Source organism: Cucurbita pepo, chromosome 12 (genome assembly GCF_057944985.1).
Source record: "Cucurbita pepo subsp. pepo isolate OVF chromosome 12, ASM5794498v1, whole genome shotgun sequence".
Classification (NCBI taxonomy): domain Eukaryota; kingdom Viridiplantae; phylum Streptophyta; class Magnoliopsida; order Cucurbitales; family Cucurbitaceae; genus Cucurbita; species Cucurbita pepo.
This window is the reverse complement of record NC_141809.1, coordinates 13,060,554-13,075,523: the sequence shown is the minus strand read 5'-3', so window position 1 is coordinate 13,075,523 and position 14,970 is coordinate 13,060,554. Positions and strand designations below refer to the sequence as shown.

The window sequence follows — 14,970 nt, the reverse complement described above, 5'->3', positions numbered from 1 at the left end:
ATCTCCAGGGAATGATCAAAGTAAAGCCATGGAGCTTATGCTCAAAGTGGACAATATCGTATCATTGCGGGGAGTCGTGATTCCTAACATACAAATGGTGTACTTTGTTCGAGGACTCCAGAGAAAGGAGTCAAGCCTCGATTAAGGGGAGGTTGTTCAGTACATTGTTCGAGGACTCCAGAGAAAGGAGTCAAGCCTCGATTAAGGGGAGATTGTTCAAGAGCTCCATAAGCCTTAGGGAGGGCTTATAGTGTACTTTGTTCGAAGGGAGGATTGTAGAGGATTGTTGGGATCATATCACTGTGGAGAGTCGTGATTCCTAACATACAAATGATGTACTTTATTCGAGGGCTCCAGAAAAGGGAGTCGAGCCTCGATTAAAGGGAGGTAGGAGGTTGTTCGAGAGCTCCGGAATCTAAGGGCAATAAATATTTTGCATTTCAAGAGTTAATTATAAGTTAAACTAAAAAAAAAAGGTAATTATATATTGTTTTTTATTAGAAAATGACATAAGGTATGACGTCATGATTCACATGTATATGGAGACAATCATAAGACACATCAAATCCTTCAACTATTTTCATGAATATAAAAACATGAAAAACAGACAAACCTCAATTTTAACTTTTTAATCAACATTATAAATTATGGATTTGGCTTCAGATTTAAGATCATGGAAGATCTTTCTCGATTTAAGTATTAATTTCATTTTTAAATTCCAAAAATAAAAACAGAATCTATCAAATTCACATTAATTTATTCATGTTAAATTTTATTTAACATTTTCTTAATAAATACTTACAACATTATATTTTATAAATATGAAAATACCGATTAATTAACATAAACTAAAAGGATCATAACAATTAATAACCACTAATTATTTGAGTTAAATTCCCAAATATATGCACGTGAAAGGCCAATAATTTGCGATGGGCCCAAAACAAAGAAGCCAGCCCTTCATCTTTTGTTCCTATGCCAACCTCCAATTCCTCGTTTCCTTCAATTTTCTCTTCTCCATCTTTCCTCTCTTATCTCAGCCATGGAGATTTCTAAATCACTCTGTTTTTTCCTTCTTCTTCTTCTTCTTCTGTTCTTCGTCGACCAAGCTCGTTCGGCCGCCATTAATGGAGATTCTGAGAAGCTTCATCGTCTTCTTCATCTTCAGAAACTTCCATGGAAGCAGCAGGAAGAAGCTGTTATTAACTGCATCTTTCAGAAGCCAAGTTAGTGTTCTAAAATAACCCTCTCTTTTCTTTTTTTTTTTTTACTTTTTTTTTTCATGTTTTATTTGAATTAAAAGCTTAATAAAATGATAAAATGTTATGCTAATGTTATTAAAATGATGTCATGACTGAAATATTTAATTTTCGTTGATATACTTGCATATTATTAATATTTAGCAAATAACTTTAACGGTGAAATTCCAAAATTGCCCTTGATTAGTGACTTGGATGGGTTGCATTGAAGGTTATTTTGGTAATTAAGAAAAAAAATGAGAGGAATGCAAGCATAGGCATAAGCCTCTCTGTTTCTTCTCCATATGACTGTCTATTTTAAGTATTATATATATATATTTATTATTATTTTTTGAATTTGAGCTATTTTAAGTATAATTATCGGAAATTATTTGTTGATATTAAACAAGGAAACCTCTTTTTATTATTTTTATTATTATTATCTTTTTTTTGACACATCATTTTCTATTTTAATTAATTAATTTATTTAGTCTTTAAACTTTACTAACTGGTATTATATTAGGTAATTTTAGTCTTAAATTTTAATGTTTTTAAAATTACGGATCCACAAAACCTAATAGTGAAAGTTGAAGATTATATTAGATAAAAGAATTAAATTTATGTAATAAATTAAGTAATATTTTTTTAAAAATTAAATTTGAAGATTAAAAAAAATATATAACAGATATAAAATTAAAGGTTTGAGAAATCTAAATTTAAAAATAGAAAATATATTTAAAATTACGTTTTTGTAATTTTTTTAATTGGAATTGTTTAAAATAATTTATGGGATTTGAATTTCAGGAGTGAGGGAGGGAATAACGACATTGGAAATGAAAGAAAGAGACTATTGTTCAGGCGAAGTCACGGACTGGCAAAAGAATCTCCAAAACCGCCTAATCTCCGACGCCATTCACGTCCAATCTCTTCAATCACGGATCAAATCCGCCATTTTTTCCGGCGACACCCACCAAATCTCCGACTCCCAAATCCCCTTGTCCTCCGGCACCAGGCTCCAAACCCTCAATTACATCGTCACCGTCGCCCTCGGCGGCCGGGATTCAACTCTCATTGTCGATACCGGCAGCGACCTCACTTGGGTCCAATGCCGCCCTTGCCGCCTCTGTTACAACCAACAAGAACCCCTCTTCGATCCCTCAAATTCCCCTTCGTTCCTTTCCCTTTCTTGCAATTCCCCCACCTGTTTGGCTCTTCCTTCCGCCACCGGAAATTCCGGCCTCTGTGGGTATGGAAATTCAAGCTCCTGCAGTTACGAGATTAACTACGGCGATGGGTCTTATTCCCGCGGGGAACTTGGATTTGAGAGGCTGAATTTAGGGGAAATCGTTATCGATAATTTCATATTTGGGTGTGGCCGGAATAACAAGGGGTTGTTCGGTGGCGCTTCGGGATTAATGGGTTTAGGTCGGAGTAAATTATCTCTGGTTTCTCAAACTTCCTCTGTTTTTGACGGAATTTTTTCCTACTGTTTGCCTTCAACCGGCGCCGGAGCTTCAGGTTCTTTAACAATGGGCGGTGGCGATTTCTCAAATTTCAGAAACGTTTCTCCAATTTCCTACACAAGAATGGTCTCAAATCCTCAGATGCCAAATTTTTACTTTCTGAATCTCACAGGAATTACCATCGGTGGGGTAAATCTGGGTGTGCCAAACAACGGGGCTTTGAGTTTAATCGATTCAGGGACTGTAATTACCAGATTGACTCCATCGATTTACAGAGCTTTCAAAGCGGAATTTGAGAAGCAATTTTCTGGGTTTCAAACAGCGCCAGGATTCTCGATTTTGAACACTTGTTTTAATCTCACTGGGTTTAAAGAAGTGAATATTCCCACGGTGAAATTTTACTTCGAAGGGAATGCAGAAATGACTGTGGATGTTGAAGGGGTTTTTTACTTTGTGAAATCAGATGCTTCTCAGATCTGTTTGGCGTTTGCGAGTTTGGGTTATGAAGATCAGAGTATGATAATCGGGAATTACCAGCAGAAGAATCAGAGGGTTGTTTATAATTCCAAGGAATCCACGGTGGGTTTTGCAGCGGAGCCTTGCGGTTTCTAGCCCAGAGAGGATTTTCCGGGAAAGTGGAACGGATTTTCCCGGAAAATTTTGTTTATTACAGACAGAGTGGGGAATTGTCTCGTTTCCTCTCAGTAACAAAATAAAAAAGGGTGAGAATTTGGATTTGTATATTTCATTTTTTGTTTGTCTTGTAATTTGTACATTTCATTTCAAATATTGCAATTAATTCATCCGCCTATTTTCAAATTCCATTTTCTACCCAAAAATTAAAATTTTTAACATAAATTTGGTCCGAGCAAAACATTCTTAACTTTGTAGATTTTATGATTAAACCAGGTTCACCTTGTTGCATGATGAAAGTCCCACATTGGCTAATTTAAGGAATAGTCATGAGTTTATAATTCATGAATCCTCTCTTGTTAGGAACATATGTTAATTTAGGCAATGGTCATGAGTTTATAATCAAGAAATACCAGTTAGTATCCCAAAGCAAAGTCATGAGAGCTAATACTCAAAGTATTATTAGTTTTTTTTTTTTTTAGATTTGAATCAATAAAATAAATAAATAATATAATTAAGTATAAGTAGAAATATCGATCTAATTTTATGCAGTAACATAATATGTTTTTTTTTTTGTGTGTCATATAATTCTCTTAAAATTTTATCTCGTACCCGGCCGTTAAAATATAAAATAATTTAAATATAGAGAAATTTCTATTTTTTTGTTGGTCACAATTCTCTTTTCTATTATTTTTTGCATTTTTATTTAAAATATAGTTTTATCTATCTAATTCTAACCTAATTATAACAAAAAAAGACATTAAAAAATAATTTGAATTAAAAATTCCTCCCACCAAAAAACAAGAAAGTCAAAAAAATAATTTAAAGAATTAAATTATAAAAAAAAAATAATAATAACAATAAAAAAAAAAGAAATCATAGAATCGGTATTAAATTAATCAAGTTGTGTGATTTGTTCAACCAACTCCAAACCTACCAGAAAAAATGTGGCGAGATAAAGGTGATGACATTGGAAATTATTTTATTTATGAATTGAAAATAATATGTATTTTGTGGGGCTAATTTTTTAATAATTAAAATTCAGCTTCATTCCTTTAATCAATGAGGCTTACCAAAAAGTATGAGCAATTTATAAGCCCACACTTTAGATTTGATTCGCTTATCCTCCCTTAATTTATTCACTATCCTTTTCAACCTCCTAATTTTTAATACACGTTTTTAATAATTATTCCAAATATTCTCATTTTCATTTAATTGCTACACTATATTATAAATTTATTTATTCCTAATACTCCACTCCTTTTGTTACATTAACATCTACATCATTTTTAAATTATTAACCAAATTATATATTAATTTTATTACTTTACTGGTTCGCTTCTTTTATGGTAAGAAATTTGTTACCACAAATCACCTCGTTGTTTAATTAATAATTTTTCTTTCGTTTGTTTGTTTAGGTTGAGTTGAATTTTTAGAGAATCAAAATTTAATTGGTTAGCGGGTTGATATTTTTTTGGTCGAGTCAACCAGACCTTGCTCTATTTTGTTGGATGATGAAAGTCCCACATCGGTTATTTTAGGGAATGATCGTGGGTTTATAATCCAGGAATACTCTCTCCATTGGTATGAGGCATTTTGGGAAGTCAAAAGGCTCAAAGTGGATAATATCATATCACTATTGGAGATTCTCAGCTACGTATATTTTTTAAAATTTTTTATTTTATTATAATTTTGAAAGGAAAAGAAGAGGGAGTTAGCAAAATAATGGCTAGTGTGTTGATGTCATGGCACCCTCTCTCATGGAGATTTTATGTAATTTATGCATCCAATAATTTCACTTAGTTTTAATCCCTCTTTTTTCAATGTAAAAAACATGCATATTAACATTAAATCATCTTCATAATCAAGCTTAACTTTAGATCAAATAATAAATATTTTAACTAAAATTCAAAATTTAATTATAAATCCGACATATTAGGGGACATATAAACCTCAAACCAATACAAAACCATATTATTTATTATTTTCATAGAAAACTATTTAAAGTTATATGTATTTAAAAATAAATATTATTATTATTATTATTATTTTATTTGAAATATTAATAGAGACTTTAAAAATTGGGAGAGGAAGTAGGGAAAATAGGTGAGAAAAAACGAAAAAGAAAAAGAAAATGAAAGCGCATAATTAGAAAGACGGCCATACGATTTAAAAACCGACCTCCTCTTCTGCTGGCTTTACACTATCGATACCAAATATACCAATACCAAACAAACAAACAGCTCCCATCTGTCGCCCTATATATTTGCTTATTCTTTCTTTTCCCTTCCCTTTTAAATTTGCCCTTTTCCATTGGATGACTCGGTCATTTACTCTCCCTCTTTCTTCCGCTTCTTCACGTACTTCCCTCTTCCCACTCCGTCTCCTTCTCGCTTGCTTTAATGGCCAAGATCTCACATCCGCCGCACAAGAATTCCATTTCTACCACCGCTAATTCTCAGTCTTCTACAGTCCATCACAGCCAGAAGAAGGTACTCAAGCGTACGCGTAAGTCCACTCCTCGAGATGCTCCCGCTCAGCGTAGCTCTGTTTACCGCGGAGTCACCAGGTTAGCCATTATCGGTTTGGTTAAAACTTAGAAGCTATTCAATCGGTTGATTTTTTTTTTTTTTTTTTCTCTCTTGAATCGATTTGGTTTACTTTAGGCATAGATGGACGGGACGGTATGAGGCGCATTTGTGGGATAAGAATTGCTGGAATGAAGGACAGAATAAGAAAGGAAGACAAGGTTCTGTAATCTGTTTTTTTTTTTTTTTTCTCTTTCAATCTGTGATGTTTGGTTGCGATCCTGATTTTACTGTTCTTTGATCTTTTGATTTATGCCTCTGTATTGCGGTGTGGTGGTTTATTCGTGGAATCTGAACCGAAACGCGCAGTGTATTTAGGTATTTCTGCGATTTGAACTTTGACTTGCGATTTAGCCTTGAAACAGAGTGATCGGTGTAAGTATGTGTACTATTGTTTTCTTCTGATCTACAGGTGCGTATGATGATGAAGAAGCAGCGGCTCATGCTTACGACCTTGCTGCGCTCAAGTACTGGGGAACTGAAATTGTTCTCAACTTTCCAGTAATTTTCCAATTGATCGATTGTTGTTCCGCATTCACTTGTTTGTTTTATTTATTCTTTTGCCTATGAGGAAATCAAGAAATTGATTGAAGATCATCTGTTCAAGTCCTCTGATCTTATTGTTTGTAGCTATTAACATACCAAGACGAGCTTAAAGAAATGGAAGGTCAATCAAGAGAGGAGTATATTGGATATTTGAGAAGGTAATTACCATTTCCAGAGATTTTATTTCTGCTTAAACCTTAAATTAGAATCCATATCCATTTTTATGAGATCAATCCACAGGAAGAGTAGCGGCTTTTCTCGCGGGGTTTCGAAGTACAGAGGTGTAGCAAGGTACCATAACCTCCACTATAACACGACTGTTGCCTCATTATTAAGAAGATTATTAGTTTTTGTGTGACATCTGTTTATTTGTTTTTATTTTAAAAATAATAATAAGTGGATTCTGCCAAAGAAATTGGGAACTTCTCTTTTCCCCATGGAAACAAATATTTTAAAAGGTTTATAAATTTAGCTTTTAACCTTAAATTTATTTAATTTTTAAAAGTATCTAGTTATTATTTGAATGTTAAACATGTAAATAAGTTTTCAACAACATATTTAAAATTTTAAAAAGTAATTCAATTTTATACTTAAAAGTGTAAAAAAAAATTTTAGACGCAAAATAAAAAATTTTAGAACTTATTACACAACTTATTACAAATTTGGTGTAATTTCTGTTTTTTTTTTCTTTTTTTTTTCCTACAAATTTGTTATACCTTTTGTTGACTTTGGATTGCTAGAAAAATGTATTGCAAGAGCTTTAATTTTGAAACTACCCATCTGTTTGTTGGTTTATGATTTAAAAGTTAGTTCATAGTATAAAAGGTATGCATGACTTGGGCTTATGTTATCCATGTAATTAGTAAATTTGTAGCTTCTGGAAAACAATTTTATGCATCAAATGTAAACTAGGCTTCCTTTCATAACCAAAGTCAAACACTCCGTAGCTGTCTATCTGCCTTATGCAAATATATGAAAAATCTAACATGTTGCGTGTGGAACTTTCTTGGTTAACTTTCTACGTTGCCTTTTTTCCAGTTTCCTTGTGCTATCAATTTGTGAAATTTCTCTTTCCACTCACAGTAGGGACAATTAATGATATCGTCGTTCAACTACTAACCAAGAAGAAGAAAAAAACTACATGTCGGTATTTCTCCATAAAAAATAAAAAAAAAGTTTATGCTGATCAATTTTTATGCACTGTTTGTCCAACTGGATTCTTAACTAACAAAAACTCTTTGAAAATTATTGAACTTCAAGAAAACTAAGTGATTGAAGTGTATTCTTTTTTTTTTTTTAGAGATTAAACTGTCTTGTGTTCTTCCTTATTTTTGCAATGTTATAAATGCTGCACATGGTTGCTGACATGTAATATACTTTTATTTGGTAAGCTTGAATGAGTTCATATCATAATTTTTTTTTTTTTTTTTTTTTTTTTTTTTTGTTACAACATTGAATTCTTGAATGATAGAGATTATGAGGAATAATAATGATATTATTTGGGCATAAAATTTAAAATTTAAAATTTAACTACTACTATATTCGTAGATATAGTAGTTTCAACTAAATTGAATAAACAAACCATATTTATGACTTCAAGATGGAAGACAATCTTGACATGTTTTGTATGTTATGAAAAAAAAAAAAAAACCGTAATTTTGACGTATTTGGTATTAAGAATTACAGATTCACACAAATAGTATGATATTTTACGCTTTGAATATAATTTCTCATATAATTTTTTTTTTAGTTTCACTAAGAGGCCTCTAAAGATGTATTGTTTACCGTTTATAATCATTTACTTATAAATGTATGACTATATATCTATAATTATACTCTTAATTTCTTAACATGAGATTCCCATTTAATAATCTACTCCATTTTACATTTTCTTTTTGATGTTTAGTACTTGAAAATTGAAAGAGTTTGGGTTTGGGTTGGTGTAAAATGATTACATTGCTGCAGGCACCATCATAATGGAAGATGGGAAGCTCGAATCGGCAGAGTGTTTGGCAACAAATACCTTTACCTTGGAACATACGGTAATTTCCTCAAATTTTTAAAAAATCATTATTTCTCATGAACATAACCAACATTATAATATTCATAACGTTGACACCCCACATTACACTCTTTAATACTCGGCATGGATATGAATAGTCTTATTATCTCTTTCTCTTGTGTATAGTCCCATATGTCATCCTATTCCTTTCACCCAAAGATTAATTTATATTATCATCTGCCTCTTGCATATTCATGAATATGCTCTAAAAACCCATAATATTGTTTATAAAGAAACTTGGTCATTTCATTAAAAAAAAAAAAAGAAAAAAAAGAAAAGTATGCTATAATCTACTACACCATCATCATTTTTAAGATATATTATCAAATGGTGAAGGTTTTGTTTGATAGCTAGCGGTTTGTTATCATTATTTTAATAAAATAAAGTTGTTCTAGGATAACTATTTTTTTTTTATTTGGGTAGGGATTGTTTCCACTTGATTTTTCTTTAGATTTTTTTTTTTTTAATTATAAAATCATGCTTTTTTTTTTTTTTTTTTGTAACGATTCAAGTCCACCACTAGTACATTGTTTTGTTTTCTTCTCCAAAGCATGATTTTTTTTTTGTTTTGTTTTTTATTTTATTTTTTTTTTGTTTTGTTTTTTATTTTATGAAGTAAATTAGATTTTGGGCGTAAAAAAATTGAGACAAATTGCCTTTACTTGTCTATATTTTTATTTGAACAAAAAAGCTAATAATATTTTTTTCTTTCTAAAATAAACTAAAATATTTAAATATATATGCAACTAAATCCAGTTGTTGGGATGTAGATCACCAAACCTCAACTGCTGCATGGCCAGCCATTTAAGATTATTCATTTTGACACATCATTTCATAAAATTTTCAATATCCTCCCACCAAATTTTGCATACAAATTAAGATCTCCAATTTATTATTATTATTTTTTTTTAAATTTGCTCTCTCTTATATTATTATCTTCAATTTATTTATTTTAATTATTATTATTATTACTTTCACAGCTACCCAAGAGGAAGCTGCCACAGCTTACGACATGGCTGCCATAGAATACCGTGGCCTTAACGCCGTTACAAATTTCGACCTCAGCCGTTACATCAAATGCCTCCGTCCGGAGGAACAAGATATCCCAAACAATAATAACCGTCCACCAAGCCCTAACGCCGGCAAAACGACTTCAGAATTGGACCCCAAATCCCTCCTTGAATTCACCTTTCCGTCCCAATGTTCGAGCTCCGACCAACCCATCTCCACGCCACCACTGGGACCTGGCGGCGGTGACTCCTCCTCGTCGAAGGCGCTGGAGCTTCTACTCCATTCCTCAAAATTTAAAGATATAGTAGAAAGAAAACCCACCGCCGACCCTCCACAGACGCCGCCGGAATCTGACCGGCCTCGCCGCTGTATTCCCGACGACATTCAAACTTACTTCGATTGTACTCAAGATTCCGACGACATTGCCGAAGGCGACGACGGCATTTTTGGGTATCTAAATTCGTTTTTACCTTCATCAATTTTTCACTACGCACTCGATGCTTAATTAGGTAGCATCAAAAGAGGGGATTGAGGAATTTAACGTCCGACGAGATCAGCACAAGAAAATAACTTCGGCCATGGCCATGGCGGATTACGAATATCGGGAACGGCGATAATGGAGGCGTGGCCTGAGGCAGGTAATTAATTAAAATTATAAACAAAATTAGTTTTTTTATTTTTCCACAGCCTTCTCTTATTCACAAGAATGAGAGAAGGAAGCGTTTAATTCCATCCCCCACCCCCCGTAGAATTCATCAGCATGCAACAGTAGAAATATTGCATGCATTGAGAATAGCGATTGGAATTTTTAGTAGAAATTTAAATTATAATAAAAAGGGCGAGGATTTGTCATGAATGAATTATTTCATTTTTGTAAATAATACAAATTAGAAAGAAAAGTACGTCAAACTTTAAATATCATTTTTGTTAATATAATTGTCCAGCTCAATATTTAATTTAAGTAATTATTATTTTTTTAATTAATTGATGCAATAATTTTTACAATAAATAATAAAATATTAACCTGGAAGTAAAAGTATATAATACGATTGAAGTTTGCCTCTTTGTGACCTTATGCATCCCTTTAATATGCATTTAATAAGGTTGCCCGTTTTTGTCGCAAGTGATTTTGATTTGGTTCGTTGGAAGTTGAAGTGCTTACCTGTATATATTTCATTAACGTACTTCGCCAGCTCACTACTTAGGAATTGATTTCGTGTGGCCCGGGATTGATTTCAGACGGGTTCCCTGAGAACGAACATGAAGCGAAAAGCCTCTGCAAACTTGTTTCAAATTCAACACAATTTAACACTCCACTACAATGTGTGAGCAAATGAACCTGATCCCGTATATGATATTTTATACTTAGCCGTCCCTTCCCTTCCTGATCAAGTTTGAAATGAAAACAAAAAGCATGTAAATCAATGCACATATTGTCCTAAAAAGAATAATTTGTTCCCTCATGTGACATCTCACCATCTTTTTGGGTGCCAGCATCCTCACGGGTACACACCGCTATAACAAATGTTTCATTCTCCGAGATCTCATAATCAACCACCAAACTTACTAAGATGTTAACCAAAACAAGTGAGAAGTGCCGGAATCCTTACCTTCTTATTGGGGATCAAGTTTTCCTTACCTTGCCAGAATCCACCGCCGTCGCTGCAGCTACGGCTGTGCCTGAGATCAATAAGGGGATTCAGATACAGAGCGTTATAGGGAGATTGGCGAGATATACAAACGTTTTCTTGTCACCAATCGTTCTTTTGATTGTTGAACTTGAGACAAAAACAGTTTTAGCCCAGCCCAAATAATCTTTGGTGGGTTTAGGTCAATGTATTTCTTGCATAAAAAAGCCCATCGGGCCTCTAAACAACATAGAACAAGTTTTAGCCCAGCCCAAAGTGTTAAGCCTTAGGTGGGCCTTTCATGCATAAAAGCCCATCAGGCCTATAAACAACTTACAGATAGGTCCATTTAGTGTTCGATTTAGACAAACAAGTTTTAGCCCAGCCCAAAAACTGTTAAGCCTGAGGTGGGCTTAGGTCCACATATTTCTTGCATAAAAAAGCCCATCGGGCCTACAAACAACTTACAACAAGTTTTAGCTCAGCCCAAATACTGTTAAGCCTTAGGTGGGCTTAGGCCCACATATTTCTTGCATAAAAAGCCCATGGGACTTATAAACAACTTACAGATAGGTCCATTTAGTGTTTGATTTAGACCAACAAGTTTTAGCCCAGCCCAAATAATGTTAAGCCTTAGGTGGGCTTAGAAAAACATATTTCTCACATAAAAAGCCCATCAAGCCTCTAAACAACTTACAACAAGTTTTAGCCCAGCCCCAAAACTGTTAAGCCTTAGGTGGGCTTAGGCCCATATTTTTCTTGCATAAAAGCCCATAGGACCTATAAACAACTTACAGATAGGTCCATTTAGTGTTTGATTTAGACCAACAAATTTTAACCCAGCCCAAATACTGTTACGCCTTATGTGGGCTTAGGCCCACATATTTCTTTCATAAAAAAGCCCATCGGGCCTATAAACAACTTACAGATAGGTCGGTGGGCGCAGCCATGGCCACAGATCGAGTAGCTTATCTTCTTCTCCGCCACTCAAAGCCACTCTCTGAAAACCCACGCTGACTCTCTCTGCTTATACAAACCACACAACAATGTCACTTCAAGCTCACCTGGTTCATTTCCTACTCAGCCATGGCCGCCGCAATTTCCTTCACAATCTCTAGCTCTTCCCTCTGGTCTCGACTTTCTAAACCCGCTTCTAAATTTCGCGATCGCCGTCTGAGAATCATGGCCGCGGCTACCGGAACTAAGGTGGTACCCGCTGTGATAGTCGGAAGTGGGCGCGTTGGGAGGGCGCTGCTGGACATGGGAAACGGCGAAGATTTTTTGGTGAAGAGAGGCGAGTCCGTGCCCCTTGATTTTCCAGGTCCTATCCTTGTTTGTACCAGAAATGATGATCTTGAAGCTGTTCTTGAATCCACTCCTCGATCGAGGTGGAACGGTATGATCATCGAATCGTGCTATTGTCTTTATTTTCTCTCTTATTTGAATCGAGACGCATTTTATTGGCGACGATATGCTTCACTCCCATCTCGTTTTATGGGGTTTGAATTCGAAGTTTATGAGCTTTCTTGTTTTCATTGCCTTTCCCATAAACTCAGCTTCAGCTCAAGTTTTTTGGTACAAGTTTACCAAATTTCATTTCATTTCCTTTCCAATTGGTATTGTAGTTCACGTCTGGACTTCGTGACTCAATTTAATATCCAAGCTTGCATACCATATGCAATCAACTCACATTTCCTGTGAGATTCCATATTTCATTTCGGGTGGAAACCTCCCCTAGCAAACACTTTAAAATCTTGAGAAAAAATCCGAAAGGAAAAGTCCAAAGAGAATGATATCTGCTAGCGGTGGGCCTGTTACAAAGGGTTTCAAAGTTAGACACGAGCACACCAACGAATATGTTTCCCGAGGGGTGGATTGTGAGATCCCACATTGGTTAGAGAGGAACGAAAGATTCTTTACAAGGGTGTGGAAATCTCTCCCTAGCACTCTTCTAGCGTTCTAAAGCCTTGAAGGAAAGTTTGAAGTGAAAGAGGACAATACTTGGGTTGTTGCATTTCTAATCCAACGTTCGAATTTAAGAAGAAATTAGGGTATTCCCATTTGGAATATCTCATCATATAATGGCTTATGCTGTATTGCTTTGGCAATGGATATTGACAATCTAGCAGATTTGGTTTTTTTCCAGAATGGAATGCTGGACCCTTGGTATGAAAGCAAAGGTCTAAATGATGTGAATCAAGTGTTAGCATATTTCGCTATCTCAAAGCTGGGAGAGGCTCCTGTGGATGGATTAACGGATACCAATCCTGAAGGTCTGACAGCCGCGTATGGAAAATGGGCATCTGCCGTAGCAGGAAGGCTCAATGCTGCAGGCCTCTCCTGCAAGGTAAATCCACAGAAGAAATGTGCCTCTTATGGAAGTAAACAATGAGATGTTTCATGAATGTTCTTTATAGAAATATGTGTATATGTGTCATTTATGATATTCTTTTATTCCATATACACATTAACTTTAAAGGCTATGTTTGTAAGCTAGGTTCTTGACAAGGAAGCATTTGAGAAACAAATGTTGGAGAAGCTGATTTGGATTTCTGCATTTATGCTCGTTGGAGCACGTCATCCAGGTGCGACCGTGGGTGCTGTGGAAAAGGATTATCGCTCTGAAGTAAGATCCCTTCTTCTTCATGCAATAAGTTTACTGCATAATTCTTCAACTATGTACATTGTGGAATCATTCTTTATAAGGGTGTAGAAACCTCTCCCTAGCAGATGCATTTTAAAAATATCGAGGGGAAAGTCCAAAGAGGACAATATATGCTAGCGGTGGACTTGGCCGTTACGTATAACAGTCTAATCCAAATTTATAATTGCAGGTTTCTAGCCTCATTGCAGAACTTGCATCTGCAGCCGCAGCTGAAAGGCAGTTGGTGTTTGAAGAAGGTATAGAGGAAAGATTATGTGCATACTCTCGGGCTGTGGCTCACTTCCCCACGGCAGTAAAAGAGGTAGATTAAAATCAAAAGGGAATTCTGGGAGCTCCCTCAATACCTTTTTATTTTTTTTCTTGTGCTAACAATCCCTTTACTTACACAGTTCAAATGGCGAAACGGGTGGTTCTATTCTCTCTCCGAGAAAGCCATTGCTGGTGGAAAACCCGACCCCTGCCCCCTGCATACCGCTTGGCTTGCGGAGCTGAAAGTTATCTAGGAATGACCCTGTATTGCTTGCTATCAAATGGATTTCCTGTTGCACAACGGTTGGCTTTAATCCAAGTGAAGAACTCTCTTTTTGTTTTAAGAAGTAGATTTTGTACCTGTGTTCGTCATCTACAAATCACCTCCAGTTACTTGTTTGAACTGGGCCCAGCCTCTTTCAGTTGGTGATAGAGAAGGATTCATCATCTGTACCATCCTGAACTTCTGAACAGAAAAATCCATCAATAATGTTAAGAGAGATTTAATCAAATTTCTACACATGCGAAGACTCCTTGCGAACAAAAAAAAAAAAAAAAAAAAAAAAAAAAAAACATGAAATTTTACGATGCCAACATTAGAGCAATGTGGAAGGAAATAGCAACCCTAACATTATTGAGGATGGTTGATTTATTGAGGATCGTTGGGGAAAGGAGTGAGAGTCTCAGACAATATCAAACTTAGCCATGTCTATGAAATCTCAAGTGTCGAATAGGCAAAAGTGTGACTCAAGTATGAAACTGATGATGTGGTTTGTCTGCCAGAGGAGTCAAGTCTCGACTAAAGAGATTGTGAATTCCAGAGAAGGAGTCAAGTCCCAACTAAAGAGAGCCAGAGAAGGAGTCAAGTCCCAACTAAAGAGAGGTTG

General features: G+C 35.0%; 3 protein-coding genes across 6 annotated transcripts; all 3 read left to right on the top strand.

The window, feature by feature from the left end:
* The first annotated feature begins 958 nt into the window (after nucleotides 1-958).
* LOC111806347 (Eukaryotic aspartyl protease family protein) lies at nucleotides 959-3,520 on the top strand. Its single transcript, XM_023691613.2, has 2 exons — nucleotides 959-1,226; nucleotides 2,043-3,520. Exons 1-2 carry the CDS (start codon nucleotides 1,043-1,045, stop codon nucleotides 3,311-3,313), a joined length of 1,455 nt encoding a protein of 484 aa, XP_023547381.2. The 5' UTR covers nucleotides 959-1,042; the 3' UTR covers nucleotides 3,314-3,520.
* Nucleotides 3,521-5,596: 2,076 nt separating this feature from the next.
* Nucleotides 5,597-10,970, top strand: WRI4 (Integrase-type DNA-binding superfamily protein). 4 transcript variants are annotated; one of them, XR_002816833.2, is made up of 9 exons: nucleotides 5,597-5,903; nucleotides 6,001-6,083; nucleotides 6,232-6,240; nucleotides 6,335-6,423; nucleotides 6,553-6,626; nucleotides 6,709-6,759; nucleotides 8,434-8,510; nucleotides 9,511-10,179; nucleotides 10,781-10,970. XR_002816833.2 is itself a non-coding variant. In XM_023691977.2 (8 exons), exons 1-8 carry the CDS (start codon nucleotides 5,737-5,739, stop codon nucleotides 10,044-10,046), a joined length of 1,086 nt encoding a protein of 361 aa, XP_023547745.1. In that variant the 5' UTR covers nucleotides 5,598-5,736; the 3' UTR covers nucleotides 10,047-10,397. The 4 variants fall into 4 exon arrangements, 1 of the variants encoding a protein (XP_023547745.1); XR_002816834.2 differs by having other exon boundaries at nucleotides 10,747-10,970; XR_002816832.2 differs by having other exon boundaries at nucleotides 5,598-5,903; nucleotides 10,735-10,970.
* A 1,188-nt stretch (nucleotides 10,971-12,158) lies between these two features.
* On the top strand, nucleotides 12,159-14,603 carry LOC111806603 (nuclear protein). Its single transcript, XM_023691978.2, has 5 exons — nucleotides 12,159-12,565; nucleotides 13,299-13,516; nucleotides 13,667-13,795; nucleotides 14,004-14,135; nucleotides 14,224-14,603. The coding sequence occupies exons 1-5, from the start codon at nucleotides 12,256-12,258 to the stop codon at nucleotides 14,335-14,337; spliced, it is 903 nt and encodes a 300-aa protein (XP_023547746.2). The 5' UTR covers nucleotides 12,159-12,255; the 3' UTR covers nucleotides 14,338-14,603.
* The last annotated feature ends 367 nt before the right edge of the window (nucleotides 14,604-14,970 follow it).

Coding starts and splice junctions, on each gene's coding strand:
- LOC111806347 (XM_023691613.2), top strand. CDS start 1,043: ATGGAGATTTCTAAATCACTCTGTTTTTTCCTTCTTCTTCTTCTTCTT. Junction 1,227..2,042: donor CTGCATCTTTCAGAAGCCAA/GTTAGTGTTCTA, acceptor TTTGAATTTCAG/GAGTGAGGGAGGGAATAACG.
- WRI4 (XM_023691977.2), top strand. CDS start 5,737: ATGGCCAAGATCTCACATCCGCCGCACAAGAATTCCATTTCTACCACC. Junction 5,904..6,000: donor GTTTACCGCGGAGTCACCAG/GTTAGCCATTAT, acceptor GGTTTACTTTAG/GCATAGATGGACGGGACGGT. Junction 6,627..6,708: donor TATATTGGATATTTGAGAAG/GTAATTACCATT, acceptor ATCAATCCACAG/GAAGAGTAGCGGCTTTTCTC.
- LOC111806603 (XM_023691978.2), top strand. CDS start 12,256: ATGGCCGCCGCAATTTCCTTCACAATCTCTAGCTCTTCCCTCTGGTCT. Junction 12,566..13,298: donor TCCTCGATCGAGGTGGAACG/GTATGATCATCG, acceptor ACAATCTAGCAG/ATTTGGTTTTTTTCCAGAAT. Junction 14,136..14,223: donor TCCCCACGGCAGTAAAAGAG/GTAGATTAAAAT, acceptor TTACTTACACAG/TTCAAATGGCGAAACGGGTG.